Here is a 23,732-nt window from a genome sequence, read left to right as displayed (position 1 = left end):
ATCTACCTTAAATGTGTGGAAGCAGAGTCACTCAAATTTCTGATTAGTTTGCTTAAAGAGTACAAGGACTACCTTCTGTAACCTGTTGCTGATTGGAACTAGAGGTTGGCACTAATGTTTTCCTAATGAGTAAAGAAGGCTTTTGTTTACTTTTACCTGTATGAGAAAGAAACTAAGAACAGGGTGATACTGGAGATTAAAAACTTTCCAACGGTGAGCTTGCTGGGAATTATGTAACTGAATGAATACTACTTGGGCAGAGAGTAGACTGTACTGTTTATTGGAGTTTTTTTTTTTTTGGCATTTTTGCTCGATCTGATATTGAGAAGAGAGAAGGAAAGAAAAAAAGGATGAGGGGGGATTACATGCATCAAAGGGCCCAAGCTAGACTCAAACTCAGGCAGTGGTAAGGACACGCGTCATTTCCCTGCTCTGTCCATAATGTCCATAATTCTGCAATATATGAAATATGCTGACTGATAAATAACAGGGAATATAGTGTGTATATAAACAAAAGCTTGGGAAGCATTTCATCCCTCTCTCACGCAAAAACACCAGCAGCAAGTGTGTGAGCAACCAAATAACTTAATTTTTACTGTTTACATTATGTCAGAGGAGCTACATGAGGGACTCATCATTTGACCAATCGTGTCTCAGCTTCGGATCAGCATTTGTCCAATCACAGAAGAGAGCGAGCTAGTTGTCCTGCCCCCACACTGCATGTTGAAAAAGAACGTCATCTGCCTCATACATTTAGCTTTAGCCAAAATTAGCTAGTTGTTCAAATCATAGATACATCTCACCGAAACGACTGTTTTTATTTTCAACCGACAGCCTCCGTAACGATTATTTATTTGGTGCTCTTCGGGTTTGCAGTGCCGCCAAACATGTATATAAAAGCCTTATTCCGATGCAGGGACATGCTGAAAGCAGAACTGATCGTGTGAAATGCTGGCTAGCCTAATCAAAGCTAGCTGACGAGCAGGGGCCGAGAAACGAAAGTGGCTAACATTAACGAGAGATAAGCCTATCACAAGACGCCTGGGTACTTAAACATACCTGCCGCTCAAGCCACAACACGGAGGACTCACGGAGGTAGTTCCTTTCCTACAAAGTAAGTAAATTCTGGTACTTGGAATTAGCAACGTTTCTTGTAAACATCTCATACTAACATTGGCTAGTCACCTGCTAATGTCTATACAAACACTTTGACAACTATGAACTTCGCTAGCTGGTCAGCTAGCAACATAAGTGGCCTCAATTTCAATCAGTGACAACTGACTCTCAGCTAACGTTTTTATATATGACAGCAGGATATTTGTATTTGTTTTGGTGGTAATCATGGTGGTTATGATATTATCAGCCCTGATGTTGCGCCAGGTATTAATCCTGTTTTGTTAAGTGAGTGACGTAAGTTGTTTTTACCTCATGTTTTGCTGGACAGATGTAAAATGTACCAATAGCTTCAGTGTGCCAGTTTATCATAAATTACGTTAAGTGGTTTAAACAGTGAATGACAGTCCAACTTTTGCTAAAAGGTGCATCATTTGGTCAATAATGTAATTCCATTATGATTGTTAAGCGTCTTTTAGTACCTAAAAAAGAGATCTATCTATCTGTCTATCTGTCTATCTATCTATGTATCTATCAGTTATTACAATAACACATTTGCACTCCTTATGTTGTAACTGAATACGTTCTTGTTTGTTTTTTTTTTGTTTGTTTGTTTTTTTATATAAGAGGCTAGAGCAGAGATACTCAATTTGCTGTGCTTGGGGGGCACTTTTGCAAAATAACAGGAGACCAGGGGCCAGTTGCAGCAGCCCCATGTTTCTAGGATTTAAGGATGTTTTGGGGATTTTGGTACACTTCTAGAATTTAAGGACTTTCTAGAATTTTAGGCCATTTCTAGCATTATAGGACATTTCTAGGATTGTGGGACTTTTCTAGGATTGTAGGACATTTCTAGGATTTTAGGACATTTCCCGGATTTTTGGACATTTATTGGATTTTTGAACATTTATTGGATTTTAGGATGTTTCCAGGATTTTTGGACATTTTAACATGTCTATTGGATTTTAGGACATTAGTGGCTTGGTGAGGACCAAGGGATGTGGGGATCTTCCGCTCGCATTTGTTTTTGATAAGCAATCTCTATTTTGATGCTATTATATGTTCTGGCACCTTTTGTATACTAAAAATTCCAGATATACCACATTTGAAGTGATAGAGATTGTTTTTACACCACAAAACCCAAACAGCATAAATGTTTCATGCATAGCAAGGGCTAAACTAAAGTTACTTCCTGTTTGTATTCCCAGTCTGAGTTTGAAACACAAGTGCGGGAATTAGCTTCTTTTATTGCCTTGTTGTGGGTAGTTTTATTGGTGTGTCTGTGGCTGTGTGTTTGGCACTGTGTTTGTGTGACAGTGTGTTCCAGAAATGGCAGCATCATCAGTGGCATGTTTGTGTTGGCACCTTGATGTGAAATCCTGCACTAGCTGTGCTGTTTTAGCCTATGACCACTGCGAGTCCGTTGGCTGGCCCAAAGGCATTTATCTATACACTTTTGGTCACGTCTGTTGATCGAAATTGCTTCATGCACACGCAGATGTGCGCTCAGATATGGTGTTAACTGGCAAGCTTGAAATAACTCAAAGATAAATTTGTCAAGTGCAAAGAGGGGTAGATGGACAAGCTGTGCGCATGTTTCAAAACAGAAAAATACTGAGTTGCTGAAGAATTTTCTAATAACCATCCAGGATAAATGAATACTCCCAGATTAAACTAATGTCCACAGCATGACATCTGTGATAAACATTATTATCCATGATACTGGGGTGTTAAAACCTTTTGTAATTTACCATAAACTTTTATCACATTTTCATTGTCATATTCAGATTATGCCAGATTATGTAAGGTTATTCACTTAAAAAAAAAAAAGAACGTAATTAAGATAAGCACAGATCTTGGGTGTGACTCTATCTGTGATGTCAGGATTTTTACTGCTTTAAATCTGTAAAACATTGTGATTGTGACCAGAACTTAAGCATTGAACCATCTGGATACATTTTATTGTCCATGGTAATATCAAACCAAATTGCACATGTTGTTCCAGTATGAATTGAGATTGCTTTTAAATCATTTAGTACATGGTAAAGTTGAACACGTGAGTTGAGAAAGAATAATTAAGCGCACATCACATAGGTTTAAGCCTAACAAAAAAAACGCAAACACTGAAGAAAAAAGTAATGCCTGCACACTTTCTCCATGCCAAACAAGTTTAATAAAGACAATTGCTACGGTTACATGAATACCAGTATTCCCCTATTATTCCATATATGACAATATTCTGAATTTGATGCGCGTTATATAAACAGCATTTACGTTTAAATAATCTGAATTATTTTCCGTATTTGGCATTTTCAAATTCAGACATGTGGGATGGGGGTGGTATTATTTGGGTTTGAGCATTATTTTTGTGCTTGTAAACAAACTCATTGTTTTGATCCTACTTGGATCTTTATCAGATCCTCTTTATTTTTGACCTGACAAAGATCCAAGTAGGATCAGAACGTTGTCTTTATTAAACTTGTGTGGCATGGAATAAGTGTGCAGGCGTTTCTTTTTTTCTCCAACGTTTGACCTGTGAAATAACGTGTCATTCATCTCCCCGCCTTTCAACACATCTCACCTTTTTGCAACTTCTGAGGCACAGGTTAGAGTAGGCACAATTACACATTCTCTCCTTGTTGCAGAAAACCCGCTCACAGTCCAGCATAATGTCACAACTTTTGCCTTCTTCCTCTTCGGCTGTAGTCTGATAGACTCGCCGTCTAGTTAAATAACGGCCTCAGCTTCACTGACGCCACTGCACTGAAGATGACAGAGGCTGTCTGTTCAAAGAGCACTTGTGCCGGGAAATTGACTGCTTCTGATGCGACTTCAATGATGAGTCATCAAAGAGGGGATCTTACATATCTGTTTGTTCCACCTCTTCAATTTGTAAAAAGAGAGCCCGTATTGAGCGGTGATTCCATTTTAGTTACAGTTTTTATCATAACAGAGGGCAGTCCCAGATAACTTGAGTGTTTTAGTCTTTCAGATGTGGATGTGGCTAATGGATACTTAATCAGCAGAAAGATGATGCCCCGTCTAAATGGCAATATAAGTACATTAATTGAAATTGATCATTTTAAAATCTAGTGTATGCCCTCATTACTTGCTTTCTTAACCAGAGATGTAAACTGCAAAAGGAAATGAGTGAAAACATGTGCTTAAATTATGATATTAAAGCTTTCATATACATCGATATGGCATAGCTGCATTGATTTTTATTTTTTGTTTTTTAGCACTGAAGAGAATTCTTAGTATCAGTTCAGTTTATAAATTGGATAAATAACAACAAGTATTTTGGGAAAACCCTCTATGCTGGAATACAAAGTATGTTGTCAGTTTAGAAAAACAATTTCTGGACACATTACTCAGTCATTCCTTTCATCCAGCAGTCTTGTTTCTGTCTGATCCTTACATTATGGGTGTTAACTTTTGACTTTGTGTCCATTCCATTGATTTGTCCACTTCTTACTACTTTGCATTGTGAGATGATTTTAATCCACAACTTTGGTTATATAAGTTCCCACCAGACATTCAGGCAGCACTCCACACATTGCATAGTTGATGATTTTAGAAACAGTGCTGGACCGCTGGTCTTCAGAAAGGTTAAAAGTTACATTTAATTCCATCTTAATGCCAATTAATTATATGTTATCAGATGCATCACTGTCGTACCCCAAAATGAACCAGCCAGTTTGACTACTCTGCCAAGTAGGATTAGGCAGGTGGGCCCTCATGTGGCACCAGTGTCCTCCTCTGACTCTTATGTATTTTTCTTTTGAGAACCACATGCAAACCAATAACCTTATGTTGGTTATTGAGAATTTCACTCAGCTGCTCCTCTATCTATGGCACTTTAGCACCTGCTTTCGGAAACACCACCATGCTAAATTTCCCATCAGCCTGTTTACAAGGTGATTCATTGTATTCTGATCATATTGTTTTAATTTGTTGCTCATCTGGTACACGGCCACAAACAGTTATTTTCCTTACCTGTCATTTTCCCTCCAAATAAAGAAACCTGTTGGTGGACTGTCATCTGAAATGTAGATGTAGGCAATTAAATCACATACTTTGCACTGCATGTCACCAAAAAGGGAGAGAGGGAGAGCTATTGTGTTAGTGGTAGTTCACTGCTGTGTGTAGTCTGTGGTCTGTGTTTGACAGGCTAATCTGGCCCTGCGTGGATCCCATCAGCAGCTGACTGTTAAATTGAGTTAGCTTGTTAAAGCTGCCCTGCTCGTCTGAAGTCTGAGAGCTGCAGGCCAGTCTGTTCGCCAGCTTTCAACTTTCATTCTCAAACAGCATCAGCCGCTCACTTCATCTTGCAATGTGAGAGCAACAATTGTGTGGTGCGAGTAAATAAGAGTGAGGTCAGTTTCTCCACCTTTGTCCCTGGAATCCACATAAATTTATGAAACACACACACACACACACACACACAGTGGCAAGGCTGTGCAGCTCTCTTGTCGCATGCTGCAACCACCAACATCTACTGCTTCTGTTGCTGTGGCAACCACTCAGCTGCCACTCCAAGCTGTGTAACCATGGAGACATCAGACTGGGTGACATCACTCTTTGGAGTCCTCTGTGCTTACATCAGAACTTACAAGTTAAGCAGTATATTATTTTTTATGCAAAACCAATAGAGTATGGCACGTATTGTAGCTGTGTGTCGATGATGACTTATTATCAGCATCAACATAAAAGGGCCCTCGCTTTGGTACAGTGTGCATGCGGTTGCTGCAGAGGTGAAAGAGCAGATGATTTGGTGTGGTGATTGTGTGCATGTCTTTGATATCTGCTCAATAATAAGTTGAATGCGTGTGTGAATGCATTTGTTGTCAGGGTAATAATTCAAGTGGTTTGGAGTAGTGATGCTTCCCAGCCCTTTGATGTGTGTGTGTGTGTGTGTGTGTGTTCGCTGATATGCAAACCATAACACACCTGTTGTATCTCAATTAAATGAACTGGGAGACAGGAAGTCACTAAGTTCTACATTTATCATATGCACAAAAATGACCGAGAAGCAGTTGTTGGCATTGACATTCTTATGTGTCATGCTCCCTTACAATGTCCATCACTGATTTTATTTATTTACTTGTTTATTGGACAAGGACAAATGCATAAAATATTGCTATATATATATATATATATATATATATATATATATAATACAAAGTTGATTGTAGTTATTTGTAATGATGGAAATGGATTTTTAAAACGCATATTCCATGGTTAATCTTCAAAAAAAAAATACATAAATAAAAGTTACATCATTTCAAGTCAGCTTTTGTCAAATCTTAATTGTGTCTCAATTAAGGCTGGCACAATATCATATTTTCACTAAACAATTTTGGCCAGAAGAGTTTCAAATTATGGCAAAAATAAGTCGTATTCCTCTGTAACATTGTTTATCGTGCATTTTGTGTGTAGAGAGGTGGAGAGTCTGTAGCTATACAAAAGCATATAAAAAGCAATTATCATAATGGATAGTTAAAATGCTCCAGAAGGTGTTGGGGGACAGTGACAAAGCAAGAATGAGATGCTTTTGGAGGCACTGGATTATTTACACAATATTATCATGTGTATTATAAACATGATGTTAATAATTTGTTTCTAAATTTTGTGGTTAACATCAATATAGGCATATCACAACACCCTTAGTCTCAAATAGATGGTGTTCACAATCACAATCAGGTGTCAAGTCATTTGTTACTTGAGATCAATATGTTGTCTACACCAGTTGCGTTGCGAAGGCAGCATCTCAGTAGCATAACAGGAAGAGCTTCTTTCCCCTGTGACTGTCAGACTGGATTTGTTTATCACCAGTGATTATACAATGCACACAACCCAATACAAGCACAGGTAATTGCGCCCAAAAGTCAGTTATGCACATGAAATGTGAATGAAGTGCAAGCTGTCATGCAGGCTTGTCTGTTCGACTAGATGCGAGACGAATGACTATAAAAGGCAGCTTAAATGCTTATGTGTGAAGTCATGTGATTTTTTCCCCTTCACCTACCCCAAGGTACCATTAGTTTTATTTTGGTTGACAAAATCTCAATCCTGGATTTTTCTTTGACCTTACATAATGGATCAGTGGATAGAGAGAAACCAGGAAGTTCTATTTTGAAGTTATGTAACCTTCAGCCTCAACTACATATGATTCAAGAGACCGGAACCTTGAGTATGCCTTCAACTTATTTGTAATTAGCATTTATTGATATTTTCAGGAATTAAAGCACAAGTTAAGAGTACAATTTCTGAGGCTAAGAGGCCATTAAGTAGTGTGACAATCAATAAGACTGTATAAAATCATGTTCTGTCATTACGTAACCAATTAGCATGGCTGCATAGATTTTATTTTCCTCTATCAAGCAGCCTGATGTTCATTTAGCTAATGCAGGTGCAGTTGAAGACAGATAACACATCCTCTGGAGCTCTCCATAGAGTTTGTTAATGCTCTTAGTAGCCAGCTCTGGCTGGCCAAAGAAGCTTTTAAGCTCACTTCTCAGTAAACAGAAGTGGCTGTGCTATTTCTGGATTTGATGAGCAATGACCAGTGTTTGATTTAAATATTTCTTTAGAAATATTAAGTGAACAGTTCAAGAAAAACACACATGCTTAATAGCTCCAGGAGTCCAGGTATCTTTGCAGGGGTCACATTTTCAGACCCTTGAAGATTCATTTGAAATCTTGAATCTCTGTTTGTTCGCTGAAGAGTCATAACCATTGAAACTGTAAGTGGAAGGCTAATTTATGTTCACAAGGTGATTCAACAACTGGATAATGAAATCTTGGCAGTCTATGTTATGAAATGTACAGTATATGTATCTGAGTCATGAAGCAGACACACTTTTGTAGATCTTTTCATTCGGTACAATCACTTAACATTACTGACCACGCAGCTACGTAGGCAGAATTTATTTCCGGAAAAACATGCATTTTAAATGATATTTGACAGAATATAGGCCTACACAGTAAGTTTTACACAATTAAGTATACTAAATATGTTTTTCTTTTAATTGAATGTTAAAGAGTTGGTGTTGTAATGTTTATTTTTTCCCGCTGCATTATAAAAAAACGTTCAATTTGGGAGATATTTATTTCCATCCGAGTCTGAGCCTTGTAATCCACACACAGCAAAATGAACATGTGTGTTGTCAAACAGTTGTAAACTGGCAAAAGGCTGAACATTAAGAAACACAGCTGATCATAATTCTGATTATGGTTAATCATAAGCACTTTCCTTAATCGATTATTGGTTAAATTCGGGATCGACTAATCATTGCTTGAAAATAACATAAAAACTATGCATATTTCAAACAGTAGTTTGCAAAAAATTGATCAAGTACTTGTCATCATCCCTAGTTCAGATGTCTGCAGATGATGTATCAACCATGTTTGTGCTGCTTATTTAAAAGTCAGTTTTGTGCTAATTTTATGTTTTAACTTGGATGATTCGTATAACATTTCCTCAACTGCTGATTTGAATTCACTGTCTGGTTTTCTTTCTTTTTTTTGTCCTGTGTCTGTCTGTTTTTTCTCCCGCTCAGGTAGCAGTGGGTCTCTCACTAGGGAAGAGCCATGGGTGCGTTCCTGGACAAGCCCAGGACGGAGAAGCACAACTCACACGCAGAGGGCAATGGCCTCCGCTATGGGCTCAGCTCCATGCAGGGCTGGCGGGTAGAGATGGAGGACGCTCACACCGCTGTGTTGGGACTTCCTGCTCCTGGCATGACTGACTGGTCCTTTTTTGCCGTGTACGATGGTCACGCTGGCTCAAGGGTTGCCAACTACTGCTCTAAGCATCTTCTGGAACATATAATAAGTGCTAGTTTAGGGGGCGGAGGAACCCAGGGCTCCCAGGCTGGCTCAGATAGCTCCAGCAGCGACCAATCAGCACTGGTTCCTCCTACAGTGGAGGCTGTGAAAGCTGGGATCCGGACAGGCTTCCTGAGGATTGATGAGCACATGCGCAACTTCTCTGACTTTCGAAATGGCATGGACCGTAGTGGCTCCACAGCAGTGGGAATCCTCCTGTCGCCAGATCATTTCTTCTTCATCAACTGTGGTGATTCTCGAGGTGTTTTATACCGCAATTCACAAGTGTGCTTCTCCACGCTTGACCACAAGCCTTGCAACCCACGTGAGAGAGAGCGTATCCAGAATGCTGGCGGCTCGGTGATGATTCAGAGGGTTAACGGGTCACTGGCTGTATCCAGGGCCTTGGGGGACTATGATTATAAGTGTGTGGATGGGAAGGGCCCCACAGAGCAGTTGGTTAGCCCCGAACCAGAAGTGTTTGAGATGGTTCGGGCCCCGGAACAGGATCAGTTTGTGATCTTGGCATGTGATGGCATCTGGGATGTCATGTCCAATGAGGAGCTGTGTGAGTTTGTGAAGTCTAGGCTTGAGGTGACTGATGACCTAGAGAGAGTCTGCAATGAAGTGGTGGACACCTGCCTGCACAAGGTGTGTACAAATTTGTTTTTAAAGCATGACCTTTGTGTGTTTTTGCTCAAAATGTTATAAATGCTATTTTGTCACTGGAATGTTTAACCTCATATATATATATATATATATATATATATATATATATATATATATATATATATATATATATATATATATATATATATATATATTCCAGTCCAGCCATACACAATAACTCATTTTCTTACCTGCTCTTTCTTCGCTGCTCTCTCCTCCCGTCCATCTCAGGGGAGTCGGGATAACATGAGTGTTGTGTTAGTGTGTTTGCCCAACGCTCCCAAAGTGTCGGAGGAAGCTGTGAGGAAAGACGCTGAGCTCAACAAATATCTGGAGTCTCGAGTGGAAGGTGAGAATGGATGGATGGAGAAAAAATAACCAATATTTACTGTATATGCAAACATAATGGGATTGTTGAATGTGAAACATGTTAGTTGGTCATTTTAACAATCTTTCTTTCATTTCTCTTGAAAACAGCTCTTTTTGTTTGGTTTAATGAGTAAATGTAAGGTGATATAATTAATAGGTTCTTGACACTGACATTTTTCAAGACCGTAAATCCCAATTAAATATACTCATATTGTTTTAAAATGTATAGTTGGGAAAAGCATCTTAGATCCAATAAAGGTTGTTCTTGGAGAGATAGGATCTTTCTCCAACTGAAACGTCATATTTGTGTGTATGTTTTCTCCACGGACTGACCCTGCCACTCTATTGTCTAACCTCCAGCCAAGTTATCCACGGCTCACAGCAGAGGAATGACACCATCATGACCTCCTTTTCCATTTCAGCAAGCATCTTCTCTCTTTATTCCCTGTTCGCTCCTCTCCTCCCTTTTACGTCCCTAAACGCATCTTTCTCTCCTTTCCATCCCTCGCTAAAACATTCCCTTTCTTGTTTGGATGGATTTCATTTCATCCCATTTTTCTTTGTCAGGATGCATGAGGCCCTCTGATGAGCACAGTGCAGCTTTTCTAGTCTCTGTTGGTTACGTCAGTCCTCTTGTCTGGCCAGTGTTAATTTTGTGAAAAATCAGGGCTGGTCAGCTGTTTCAGATTTTGGCCAAAATATGAAATGTATTCTTAAACTTAAAATGAACCTTCACACTTGCCTGTTTTCACCAACTTGGTACAAATTTTGTTTTAGTCAACAGAAAGGAAAAACTTGGTTCTAGGGTTTGGAAGATAGGTTTTTATATCCATTGCAAGACTATGTAATGTAGGTGGTAGTTAGTGTGAATAAAAAAAATGTATGTTTCCTAAATGGTTTGATTTGCACTCCAGAGTTTGTTAAATTCATTTCACATTTCAGGGTCAAGTGCAGTTATGCAAAAGTTCTGTTTGGTTGTTTGGCTTCAGGTGCTGTCTAATACTGGAAGACAGACAGAAAGAGAGAATAGAGAGAGGGAGAGGAATTCTCTGGCTGAACATTGACCTGGCCTCACGCCACTCTCAACTCAGTTGCAGCCCTCTTTCTGTCACCATCTCTCTGTCTCATACACATTTATTTCCACAAATTCACTGTCTGTTTTCAATCTTCACATTTTTTTCTCCTCATTTGGCACATTTTTGGTCTCTCTGTTCTGTTCTGTTCTTCTCTGCTTCTCCTCTTCTCCCCCAGCTGTTCTTGGCTATCTCCAGCTCTGTTAATACCGACTTCAGTAACAACATGTCCTTTGCTGTTTTAGAGATGCTGTCCCGGCCAGGGGACGAGGGGTTTCCTGACCTGGTAGCAGTGATGAGGAACCTGTCCACCGACATCAACATGCCCTGTCTGCCACCAGGGGGAGGCCTTGCCAGCAAGTAAGGACCTCCACCCTTGAAGGGGCTATTTTGCGTAATTTTAACACAGCAGTTGTACATTATTTTGTTGTCATAAACATCTGGAATATATATATTTTTAAAGTTTTCATGATTTTGTAAAAATCTGTGTCAGTGTGTTAACTAAAAATGTCTTTTGTAATATGTTAAAAAAACAAGAAAAAAAAAACAGTATTAGAGTATTTTTACATCAAAATCCCTGTCAGTTCTCTTTCTGTAAAACCCAAGCAGTAACCTTTGAGGCTGAAAAATGAAGCCAATAGGGTAGTACCAAAATCCGCAGTTCATTAAATGGCCATTTGAGGCTTGCTCCAAAACTGAGCCAAGAAACCCATGTTAAGATGTTGAACTTTACCAGTGGAAATAAACATGTTTACAGCCTGGCACAAAAAACAATTTTGGTTTCTATAGCTAATTTTAACATTCATGACAACTGTGTGTGGTTAATTGTTTTTATAAGTTACCAATTAAGGCCCAAAGATACGCATTAAAGGGCAGGGCCACTTGAGTCACAGGCTGTCTGCTGATATTGTCCTCGACGGCTTCCAGTCAGATCCATCCCTCACTCCTCCACAGCTCCAGCCTTTTGTCCAAATATGATCACTTCTGGCTCCAAATAACCAACATGGTGACAGTCTAAATGCCAAAATCAAGGCTTCATAAAGGGAGCACACAAACTAACTGGTGATGCCCTGGTAGCTAAGTCCATTATTTATATAGTCTATGGTAAAGCCAGGTTAAACGGTCTTAAATGAGTCCTCCTGCGCTCACGCTTCTTAAAATTTGTCCAATCAAATGACACTCTGGGCAATAGCTAGTCACACCGCTCATATAAAACAGTACTTGACCATTTGTTGGTTGTAGTAGCTAGCAAATTCAGCATGATCGAGAGCGAAAAGAAGAGATGGGCGTTTATATATCCTTTGCAAACACCTTTGTTTTCATTTCCAAAACAATGTTGTGGAGGTGTTATTCATTCACCTCTCCCACATTCTCCTGATTTAACGATGAGGGAGGTATGTGTGGAGCCGACCATCTGGACTCCTCTGTCATAACGTCTCGCGCTTATCTGTAAGTCCGCCCACTTTTGAGCAGTCCAGTGAAACGCGAAGGATTAGACTGAAATCCCTCTTGTAACTGTACACTGATCTAACATTCTGTTTCACTGGAAAATGCGTCACAGGGACTTTTAACCATAAGGAGAGGAATAAAATGACGAAATAATACGTTGTAGTATTGTTATGTACACCTGGGGAATTGATTTCTTATTTTTGTATGTCATTAAATACCCACCCAAGTTTGCAGTCATTACAATACTAGGAAGATGTTTTTCTTTTTTGACAACTGCATCTTACTGTACCTTGTTTTTCCACATACGCCCTCTGTTGTTGCTTTGATGGATTGTTGGAATTGAATAGCTCAAGAGATGTAATCACATTTTTGTGTCTATGTTCTGCAGACGCAGTGTCATCGAAGCAGTATACAACCGTCTGAACCCATATAGGGAGGAAGATGGGGTGAGTATCTCTGTGTGTGTGTGTATATATATATATATATATATATATATATATATATATATATAGATATGTGACCTTTGTCCTTCTTTGGCCATTTACACAACACTCAAACATCTTATGCTTAAGTCCTGAGGCCACAAATGTTTCAGTGGTCTCTGAAAATCTCTTTTTCTTATGCTGATCCATCCTGTTTGATGGACAGGCTGGTGATTTGTGTGTATTGTATTTATTTATTCTCAAAATGAAGTATTAGAATTTCCTTCAGAGGTGGCTTTGAGGCCAACACACCCTCCCATTATGATAAACATGATTTTTTTTTCCTGTGCATAGTGCATGATGCACACCTTCCTGTCAGGCCTCATAATGGGTTATGCATGCATGACAACACAGCTTTGTCGAAAGTCTGTCTAGTGGAACTGAGAACTTTTTCGCTTTAACAAAGTACAGTGAAAGCATTCACTTCTAAGTTATTCGCTCTAAGTGGGGCACTCCCCGTGCATCAAAGACTTCTTTCATCAGTTTATTTGTTTGTCTCCTTCTCTGCGTTTTATCTGTCCTAACACAAAGCAACCCCAAAATCACTCTTAAGTGAACACTTTCTGAATTGGTCTGTATTTATTTGACACTAAAGTAATGTAAAGTACAATTCTAAACAACAGTTTCTGCTACTGGTATTAGAACAGTGTTTCCTTTTTTGAGGATGACTCAATGTTTCTAAAATTTTAAGCTCACTTTTTTTCTCCTGGCAGTTAGCTCTGCATCCTCCATCTTTGTACTGCCTGCATGTGTTATTAGAAACACTGGAAATTTAGTTGCACACATACTGAAGATAAAGCAGTTGTCAAAACTAAATATACTATAAGAATAAATGACAATAAGTCATGACACATACCAACAGAGTAAAGGCATGTAGTTCAACACCATGAACAATGAATTGCTCAAAGGGATACTTCACTGAAAACCTGTTTCAAGTTTCAAATACTCATGTTGTGTAGGTTCAAAAAGTGCCAATTTCAATGCAAACAATCTATTAAAATGTCCGAACATAACTCTCAAACCATTGCTGCAGCATTATACTCTTTCCTCTGTCTTTCCCTTGCTCAGTATGTTCTAGGGACACAAATACGTAGCTTCTGTTTGTTTGTAGTGCATTTTACTCAGAGATTCCACATTACTGGAATAAAGAGGATCCACTTTTGGGTCGGCTTTGCTTTTTAACACTTAAGCAAGAAATACGGGCAAAATGCTGCCCCAGTGTGTGATTTTAGATAGCATGCTTGCATTCCCAAGAAAAAAGAGATGTGACGTTTATACAACAGCATCAGCGTCTAGTGTCTGTCTATGTGTGTGAAGTCCTGTCATGCCAGCTGTGCCTTTTTTACTTTTTAAATTTGGTTCTGTTACTACCTCAGCTGCTGGCTTAACAGCGGAGCTAGTCTGTCTCCCTGCTCTGTGTTCCTACAGACCAGCGAGAAGAAATTTCTGCCTTGAGCAGGTGGTATAAAAGGGACTGGTGTTGTTAGTTGTTTACCTTTGTCACATGCAGCTATGTTTGTTTTGAATAACAATCAATAAAATATACCTATACAATTGAAATAAAAGCAAAGGCATGTTTCTCACAGTATCCTTTCTCAAATAAAGGCCTAGTTTTTTTTTTATTTAGGTGAAGTGAAAAAAGGCTGTATTGGAGATTTGATGGCACTGAGGAGTCTGTGTGAAACAAATGTCATAGTCCAGCAAGTGTCTGAGGATGTGGCTCCCTGTGGCATCCCTCTGTCCTTGGACCCTCAAAGCAGATATAGAAAAACTACCCCAAAAAGCTCTTAAATGGGGGGAAAAAATGGTTGAGACCTCAGGAGGATCAACGGAGGAGGGATCCCTCTTCCAGGACGGACAGACGTGCAATAGATGTTGTGTGTACAGAATAGATCAATATAATAAAATGACATTGGATGGATGGTTAAATATGTCATTGTGTGTATGTGTTGTGTAGAGGTGGATCAGATCCGTCTGTGAAAGAATGACACACTAAGCCGTCACTATGATAATTGTTGCCATGTCCTGAAGCTCTGTCCACTTGTTTATCAGCCGTCTCGTATGTTCTTGTATGTGTGTGTGTCTGGTGGTGGTGCACAAGTCCTGAGGTGGAGCCTGATCTATAAAAGGGATCCGTGTGTGTGTGTGTTTTTGCACATGCAAAACGTTTCCCGTTGGGTAGCTCGTGTTGGGGATGAGGTGATGTTCACCTCATTGTGTTATCTTGGTTTGTCTGGAAGGACGGATTGTTTGTCTTTTGGCACACATGCACACATTCATGTGCTAATTAGAAGGACTTTAACTACTGTGCTTAAAGCCACTGTTTATAGAGTTTTAATGCCATTATAGCCAAATTATTTTGCTGCAAAGTTCATTTGTTTGCAGAAAAATGTGACAGTCTTGGTGAAAATTGGTGTGTTCCGTGATGCTAGTCTAATTTTTAAATTATACACATAATGGCTTTAAATAGATTTAAATTGTAATCATCATAGCAACAGTTTTTGAGGAATGCTGATATGTTAAATTTGACAAACAATTATAGTTTTATTTTACTGCAAGTAACATAATTGTATAACACTTAAGAACACATGTTTTTCTAGCAGACTTCAATCTTTCAATCAAAGGTGCTATCAGTAAATTATCGCTTTTAATAACCTCTTGTTGCAGCTTTGGGAAGCTGCAACATTTGTAAACAAGTGTTCCCCTCAACAGTTTCCAGTATTTGTAATTTTTATGACAAGATTTCACATATCATCATCTCTAAGTTAACTTTTATGGCACTTTAAAGAAAAAAACAAGGCTACATTCAAAAGTATTAAGTATAATTTCTTAAATTTTCAACATCAAGTATTTATATCTACTGAACTGATTCAGATAGGTGGTGCTGCTACTACAACTAGCAGTAAAAACAGAAGTCAGAATGAGTCACATTTTAAGTTTTATCTGCAGTATTATATCCACGGTATTTATTTAATTCCTGTATAGAGTGTCCCAGGGATGATGTTTTCTGTAGGCCAATGTGGAAGTCAATGTTGCCTGGGTTTCCTCGTCAAAAAGCCAATGGGATTTATTCATTGGGTTTTGTATTATTACAGGAAAAAAAGCTCAAAAAAGATTCAAAAAAGAATTTGAATGATTCTTACACATCTTGTTATGCAAGATAATCTTCATGAATGAACTCCACTTTTAGGATTTTTGAGACATAAAAGCTTCAGAACTCACAAGTGAGGTATTGTCTGGCACATTTTTCCTTATTTCAGACATCTAGCCAAACACCCATTCAAAAAATGCATTGTTTTCGAGACAAGGAAGCTGGAGATGCTGAACTGGTAACTCATTTCCAGGTTTTAGGATTTCTTCCTGGGACACTCAATCAACTCATTACAAAAAAAAGGTTATTATGCTATAGTGCATTGACAAAATACATCACATGTAGCTAATGTTAGCTTCATCATAATTCTAATACATCATACTTTTTTGATGTCTAGAAAACAATTAATGAGCGACAGTGTTTGAAAAGGGTAGTAATATGTAACTAAAGCAAGGCAGGCATGACAAACAACAAACCCCAGTTGATATGTTTTGTGTATAAAGCTAAAAAAAAGAATTACTAATGGCTCCTTAAACTCAAAAAATCCCAAAGCATTTTAATAAAATAACCCCAAATAAAAATCAGTAGAATCTCAAGATGTTATTTAATCATTGCAAAACAAAAGTGGTTCCATTCTTTATAAATATATTTAGCAAATGGTGTGTCGTAATGTTCACACCAACACACACACTGATAAGGGATGTATAGATTTGTCTAATTGTGTGTTCACCCTCTGATTAACGCAGCCCTCCTGTTTCATTTGGTAAGTGATCACATATATAACTGTTACACCCTTTCTCCCTTTCTTCCAACCCCTCATCTACACACATGCATACACACTCACACACATTCTTACAGGCATGTAAGTGGCGACCTGCAACGCATATTCCCCCTGTCACCCCTTCATCAGTCTCTACTCCCCGCTCTGATCTCTGGCATGTGGAGCTCCGTTTAGACTCTTAAGGCGTGTGTGCGTATGGACGTCCGTGTGCAGACATGACTCCAGGTTCGATGAGGATGAATGGTCGTTGTTTCTGGTCCTGTCCGTCCCCCCTCTCACGTCACACGCACACGCCCCACACGCATGCATCGCTGTCTCACTCAGCCTTTCCACAACTGCACGCAAGTATATAACAAGTCTTCGTTTCTGTGTCACTCCTTGCAATAAGACGAAAGGCCTTGGGATTGTTGTGTTGGCGTATTGCTACAGAAAAAACCTACACACCGAGATTGAAAATGTGCCCTGGCTTATGCTGCTATTGTAACTACTTTTCAACTATTTTTTTTTTGTTGTTGTGTTGATTGGTAGGTAAACTTGGCCTTGAAGTCCAGTTTTGGGAAGCAAGTCATTAAATGACTGTCATGGTTGTGTTCCTATATTTGATAAGAGCGTGCCCTCTTTTTTCACCCTGCTCTCCCTCCTTTGTCTCGTTTCCCGTCTTCTCTCTTACTCTTCCTTCCCCCCCATCTCTCCTTTTCCCGCCATATTTTCTTCTCCTCTTGCAGAGCGGAGCTGAGTTGGAGTACCACTGGTAGCTGTCCAGCACAACTGCCTGATTCAAAAAACAAAACAGGACCACTTTTCCACTCAAGATCACATCCATAGTCACCTTTTATGTTCCTCTGGGATTTTTTTTATTTTGCTTTTTATTTCCCACACCGAGATCAATCGAAGCAGACATACTGGTTTTAAAACTAATGTGGAGGAATGCAAAACAGATTTTGTTGGTTCTTTTTGTAGAACAAAAAAATAAGAACAACTTCACTGATATCTGAAACAGAACTACATATACAGCATATTCATCAGAGGAGAGGCAAACAAGCACAGTTTTTCTTGCCCCCTCCTTTTCTTGCTTTTCTTTTTGGTGGTTGTTTTTGTGGTGGATTGACGGAGAGACACGGGAGCAGTACTGTTCTGAACACTTTAGGGCTCTATGGTGCTTTTCTCACAACTGAGAGAGAAGGGAGACCCTCACAAACCTGAACCAGCCACTCATGGATGTTTGTAAGACACTGAAGAGACTAAAGTGGTTTGCTGGCTGCATTTTTTTGGTGTTACTTGTTTTGAAGTGTGACCTTTACTTTGCACCTGACTGGCAGTCAATCGACCACACAAGCCTGCGCTTCCCTCAAGCCATGCTGTCCAGTTCAGTCATGCTTGGGGTTCTGGGCATTACTGGTACTCAAACAGGGGCCCAACACTTCACCTGGATGCTGGAGGCAGCCTCACAGAACTCCTGGATTTAAAACTCCCCATGTCCTCGCTTTCCAAAGACTTCTTGGTCCACTTCATAACCCGAGGCTACACGTCTGCACACGAGGGGAGCACTCGTGAGAGTCTGTCTGGCAACTCATTTCAATCTGGCTTCTCCACACTGCGTCCAAACTAAGACAGGACACGGGCCGGTGTGCCTGGCTGCAGATAGGAGTTACATTTGGATGGTTTGAACTAAAGTGAGAGGACTCTTCTTGCACGTCCTTGCTCATTTTCTCCCCTCCTGTCTCTTAAAGGATGTTTGCAAACAGTTGATTTCTCGCTCTTCTCCTCTGTCTCTTTCCTCTCTCTTCATGTGACAGAAGAGACTCAGCTGTCATTTGCATCGGCAGACAATGCCAGAATCATAAGCTTTTGAGCCTGCTGTTGTTAAAGAGATAGAAAGATAGAAATTATATATTAAATTCATATATATAGAGAGAGAGATATATATATTTTGATTTGTGTGTTTCATCTTGATTCCCATCCATGGTGTTTGTTGTGGCCTAATGTGCGTGTGGTCGGGACGTGTGCATACATTTTGCGTGTTGACAAAACACAGAAAAGTTGCACACATATGCCCTGTTTAGAGCTGGCATCAACATGCGTCTCAGATGATCTGATCACAACTGGATAGCACTAAATACAGCTATAAACAAGAGGTGGATCGATATTGGTTTTTCAGGGCCGACACAGATTATTAGTAGTTAATGAGACCGATAACCGATATTTTGAACTGATATGCATTTACAATAAAAATAAAAGTCTTTCCATCAATACTTAGAATTCGGAATATAACAAACTCCATCACAAAACAAAACTGTTTAAATGCCTTTAGCAAATGTTTCATCAAAACTGAAACTTTCAACATCATATACAGCAAGTTCCCAGCAACTTTTTTGTTTTTTTAGATAAAAAATACATAAATAAAAGTAGCTCCCTGAGGTTTTACAAAGTAAAAGTTCCTCCCACGCTAACACTTTCTTTGCACTTTTTTTATCAATAATTGGCCAGGCTGATAATCTGTCGACCACTAGTATAAACGGCCACCAAGACTCGTTTCTGTTCAGTCAAATACTTTCCAAGGTAGTCTGGGACACATTTGGCCACGTGTTTTGTAATATAAATGCTAAGATGTCCTGATGCGACAAGGACTACGTCATCAGCGCAGGATGTGGTAGTTGTTTTGGTGGCAGTGCACTAATGCACTATAACTTACACATTTCATTTCAAGTTGAAAAAAATGTTGCGAGAACGTCCCTTGTTTTGTTCTATGGAAGGAGAGGTGTTGATTTCTGCCGACAGTGGCGTCTCCAGCTGCACTGTCACAACTGCTAACGAGAGCAGTGAGCATGCTACAGAGCAGCTAGTAAAAGTGTGGGCATCATACCTGCGTACGGGCTGATAATTAAATCCGAAGTGCTCAGCAGGAAACACATGATAGGGACAGGTATGAACAGCGATGTGTCTCGGCTGTCCACTTGTGTTCGGATCACCGAAACGCTAACACCAGGTCTAAACAGGCTCACAGTGTTCTCACTGCAGCGGTCCAAGGACAGGGATTGGGGAAAAAGGAATTCCAGCTTCTTCTTCTTCTTCTTCTTCCACTTTTCTCCTCAACACACACAATCCTGCTTGTGCTACAACTTGCCTTTTCTATCTCTCTAATATCCTGTGCAAACAAACAAATAATGCCTATTTTTTTGTTTTGATTTTTAAAAATTCCTATTTTTTTCTTTTTTATAATGTTTTTTGGTGTTTTCAGAGTACTGTGGCTGTGGTCCTATACAGACAGATAAGAAAACGACAAGGGGAGCATGAAATATACCTTATAAAGCGGACTGGGAGAGAAGTAGGTTTTTGGTGTTTTGCTGTAGGAAGTAGAGGGACACCGTAGGGACGGACGAGAATAGGCCCTACACCAGAGCTGTGTTCACACTGTCACTGAATTGCTGTCCTCAATTTTTTCCACAGCTACCCTCATAGACTTTGCCTCAAAGGCACAGGACGGCTGCTGGGAAAGCCCTGGTTTGATCGACCAGGACTCCATTTCATTTTTGTCAACCCAAGCACTAATAAGTGATTGAAACTTCTGATACAAAGCCTCATCCTTTTTTGAAACAAATGCGCGCATATACAAAGCGGATACACATACTTTGCACGTGTATTCTTTTCTGTAGATGCATTTAAAATAGGCTCTAAGTATAAACAAAACTGTAAAATACACTTTTTTCCTCAACCATTCAATGGCAAACTCTGTGCTTTCTGAAGTGGTAGTATTGAAAGAGAATGGGCCTAACAGAGTTTGCTGGCTGATTAATGTTCTTGTGGTACACTTTGCTCTTGGTGCCATATGACAAATAGGTACTTGATTGTGTAGACTTTTTTTTGCAGTTGTTTTAACGGGATGATTGGTTTTTCTGTGTGGTGGAGGGCGAGGGAGGGGCGGGATCTCTATAGTTGTGCATGTTTTGTGATTGAGGGAGGAGTGTGTTTTGTGTGTGAGATGTACTGGGCGGATGGGGAAAACGTGGGCATGTTCAGTGTGGTGGAACACAATGTTAGAAAGGAAAGGTGATGATGAAAGAACGACAGAGAAAAGTGGAATACGTAGAAGGATATAATTTTTCTTTTAATTATGTTTATCTTATTTTAAGATTTTTTTTTTTCATCCAAAAAGAAGTTCTTATTTTTAACTACATCTGATTTGATATTGTGCCTGAAATTGAGTCATTCCCATTGTGGACTTTATACCTTATACTTCCTTACTTTTTTGCATTGTGTGAGGTTTCATCACACTGAACACAGTCCTCAGTTTAGGGTAATCTTTAAGCTATATCAGACACTGGGCTAGGAGAGGAACTAATGGAATAATTTGGATTTTTCTAAGTGGGGTAGTATGAAGTTCTTGTCTATAGTCAGTGTATTACTTAGAGTAGATGGCGGTCTGGTGCGCCCCCGGTTTAGGGAAGTGGCATTAGTACCACTGCTGCTGTAGACGGGGGCAGCAACAAAATGTATTTTAGCCACAAAAAAAGTCCTGCCTAAAAAAAAATCAATATCAGTTTAAGTGTACGCTTTACTTCTCCATCAGACAGCCCTTTCTAGTGGGCAAGCTGTTAACCGCTTCAGTTCCCCATCTATACTCTTCAAAGCCACCAGACTCCATTTACAAAAAGTCATTTTAGCTGCTGGTCTACTGCTGCCTTGATCAGAAAAGTTTTTTTGTGTTATTGTGTGACTTTGGGGAATCTGAACTAACCCTCTTAAACGCCAAAGTCATGTGGTCTTGTTTTTCTTGATGTCAAATCACAGAACCAGCTTCAGTTCCCCATCAGAAATTGCTATCTGACGGCGAAATAATGCAGTGAAAACATTCTAAATATGGCGTACACTTATAATGATATTTGTTTTAAATGTGACTTTTTTTAGTTGGCTAAAATGTTTTGTTGCTACCCTCGTCCACAGCAGTGCATTGCTAAGCTCCTGCGTCTGATCCCAGCCTGCTTCTCTAAAACTGACGGTGATATCTACTGTATGTTATACCCTGACTTTTACCTCATAAAACATCACTTCGGAGATCCGAACTATTCCTTTAAGGGAGGGAAGGAGGGAAATCATTTATTTTTCTGAATGTAATTTTTCATTATTCACACTGATTCCACTGCATGGACTGAATACAAGCAGCACTGCAGCATCACAGTCTCTCCTCGTCAGTCTTTTAATGACAGTACAAGCTCTCTTTGCTCCCTTTGTTTTGAAAAAAAATTACTTGATCATTATTCTGGTTGTGGATTATAATCTCTAGACACGGTTCACTTCACTCAAAAGAGACTCTGGTAAATAATTTGACCCTGACTCGTTGCTTTGCTATCAGGATATGTTAAGACAATTTTACAAAGCATATCGTCTCCTGAAACTGTCAGTTATTCTGGGCCGGCGGGGTCATGTGACTGTGACACCCTCAGCAGGCCCGCGAGAATTTGGATGACATGACATTCCTCATGTGGGCTTTCTGGGATGGAAATGAACCCGAGTGCTCTTTGCCACCTCCTCCTGTCGTCTCCGGTCGCTCTTTCTTTACATACTGTTAGAATTGACAGATTTATTATTGCAATGACAAATTCCACTCTTGATTTTATCGTTTCCAGTGCTTTTTAGCTCTTATAAAAAATGCTGTATTTGATGACATAATGAGGTAGTAATGTGTGACCCACTCACCTTCACCTTTGACCTTTGAGAGGACTAAAGGAAGGGGATGTTTATGAGACACCCGGAGTATTCACCATCCCTTCTTTCTGTACTAATTTCCCAGTATGCTATTGTGATGTTACAGACCATACAGTGAACATAAACGTCAATAAAAGATGGATTTAAGTTTAAAACGCTTTAAAGCTTTTTTGTCACTGTAAATGTCAGCTTTGTGGCTTTTTTGGAAAGCTTTCACTGTTCTGTTTTGCTGTTATCCAAAGGCATTTTTTTCACTGTTCTGAGCCAGTGCGCACAAAAAAAAGCTGTGTGAAGAATAAAAACTCACCATGTTGCTCAGAAAAGAAAGAAGTCTTTTGGCACAACCTGCTGTCCTCTAAAGTTTTAATGTAACTGGGATTATGACAAAAATGATTGCAACAGTTTAGATTTGCAGCACTTATTTTTGTCTATTTAGCTTCTTTCTCCCTGTGAGATTTTGTCTACATTTGACCTGTGGTGTGCAGGACATACCTAGCCCTCAGATGCACCAATATGTGACATTTTGTTTACCATTATCTACATTTGTTAATTTTCTCCCAGTAACCCTCTCTCCCTCCATGTATGCCAGCTATCTGAAGTTATGTTTGAATAGAGTTTGAATCTGATGTGTTTGAAACTTGCTCTGCGAGAGAGGCAAGAAAAAACATTTCTTATAGATTCTTGAAAAGTCATGGAAAGGTTTTTATGTCCATGAAAATGTGTGAATCCTGTAAAATGTCTTAAAAGTGCACAGATAGCACTCATGAGGGTATCAAAAAATACCTGCTTCATTGGCGTAGTTCATTTAGTTTATTCCACACGCCACCATAATATCTCTTCCTGCTGTTGTTTTATTATAAACACCACGCTACATGTAACATTTTAGTCCTTGAAATGTCTTCTTTTTTCTACATTTTGGATCCAAATATAGTTGTAGATGGAGCAGATATATACTGTCCCAGCTAGTGGTAGAAAGTAATATTAAGTAATTTATTTTCCGCTCAGGTTTGAGGTACTTTCCTTTAGTATAGGAATTACTGCACTTAAAATTAAATATTCTTTAATTTAAAAGTAATGTGAAAACATAATGTGCTTTTACTTGTTAAACATATTTAATTAATTACACTTGTACTATTTTGAGTTTTTTTCACACTGTGTTGTTACTTTTCTAA

The 23,732-nt window shown here is 39.3% G+C and overlaps 1 protein-coding gene across 4 annotated transcripts; it reads left to right on the top strand.

Annotated features, from left to right (window-relative positions):
* The first annotated feature begins 713 nt into the window (after positions 1 to 713).
* On the top strand, positions 714 to 22,715 carry ppm1ba (protein phosphatase, Mg2+/Mn2+ dependent, 1Ba). 4 transcript variants are annotated; one of them, XM_088086627.1, is made up of 7 exons: positions 714 to 1,114; positions 8,676 to 9,594; positions 9,844 to 9,961; positions 11,300 to 11,414; positions 12,892 to 12,949; positions 16,823 to 16,839; positions 17,583 to 22,715. In XM_088086627.1, coding segments are annotated over exons 2-7 (1,197 nt in total). In that variant the 5' UTR covers positions 714 to 1,114; positions 8,676 to 8,706; the 3' UTR covers positions 17,584 to 22,715. The 4 variants fall into 4 exon arrangements, with proteins under 4 accessions (XP_087942753.1, XP_087942750.1, XP_087942752.1 ...); XM_088086624.1 differs by lacking the exons at positions 16,823 to 16,839; positions 17,583 to 22,715 and adding an exon at positions 16,935 to 17,574; XM_088086626.1 differs by lacking the exon at positions 17,583 to 22,715 and having other exon boundaries at positions 16,823 to 17,574.
* The last annotated feature ends 1,017 nt before the right edge of the window (positions 22,716 to 23,732 follow it).

This window comes from Plectropomus leopardus, chromosome 13, assembly GCF_026936395.1.
Source record: "Plectropomus leopardus strain MGB_pleo_1.0 chromosome 13, ASM2693639v1, whole genome shotgun sequence".
Lineage (NCBI taxonomy): Eukaryota > Metazoa > Chordata > Actinopteri > Perciformes > Serranidae > Plectropomus > Plectropomus leopardus.
The sequence above is the reverse complement of the archived record's forward strand: the minus strand, read 5'-3'. Positions and strand labels throughout refer to the sequence as shown.

Excerpts from the sequence above, each read along its gene's own strand:
- ppm1ba (XM_088086624.1), top strand. The coding sequence starts at position 8,707 with ATGGGTGCGTTCCTGGACAAGCCCAGGACGGAGAAGCACAACTCACAC. Across the intron at positions 11,415-12,891 it reads GGGGGAGGCCTTGCCAGCAA|ACGCAGTGTCATCGAAGCAG; the intron begins GTAAGGACCTCC and ends TATGTTCTGCAG. Across the intron at positions 12,950-16,934 it reads CATATAGGGAGGAAGATGGG|GCATGTAAGTGGCGACCTGC; the intron begins GTGAGTATCTCT and ends ACATTCTTACAG.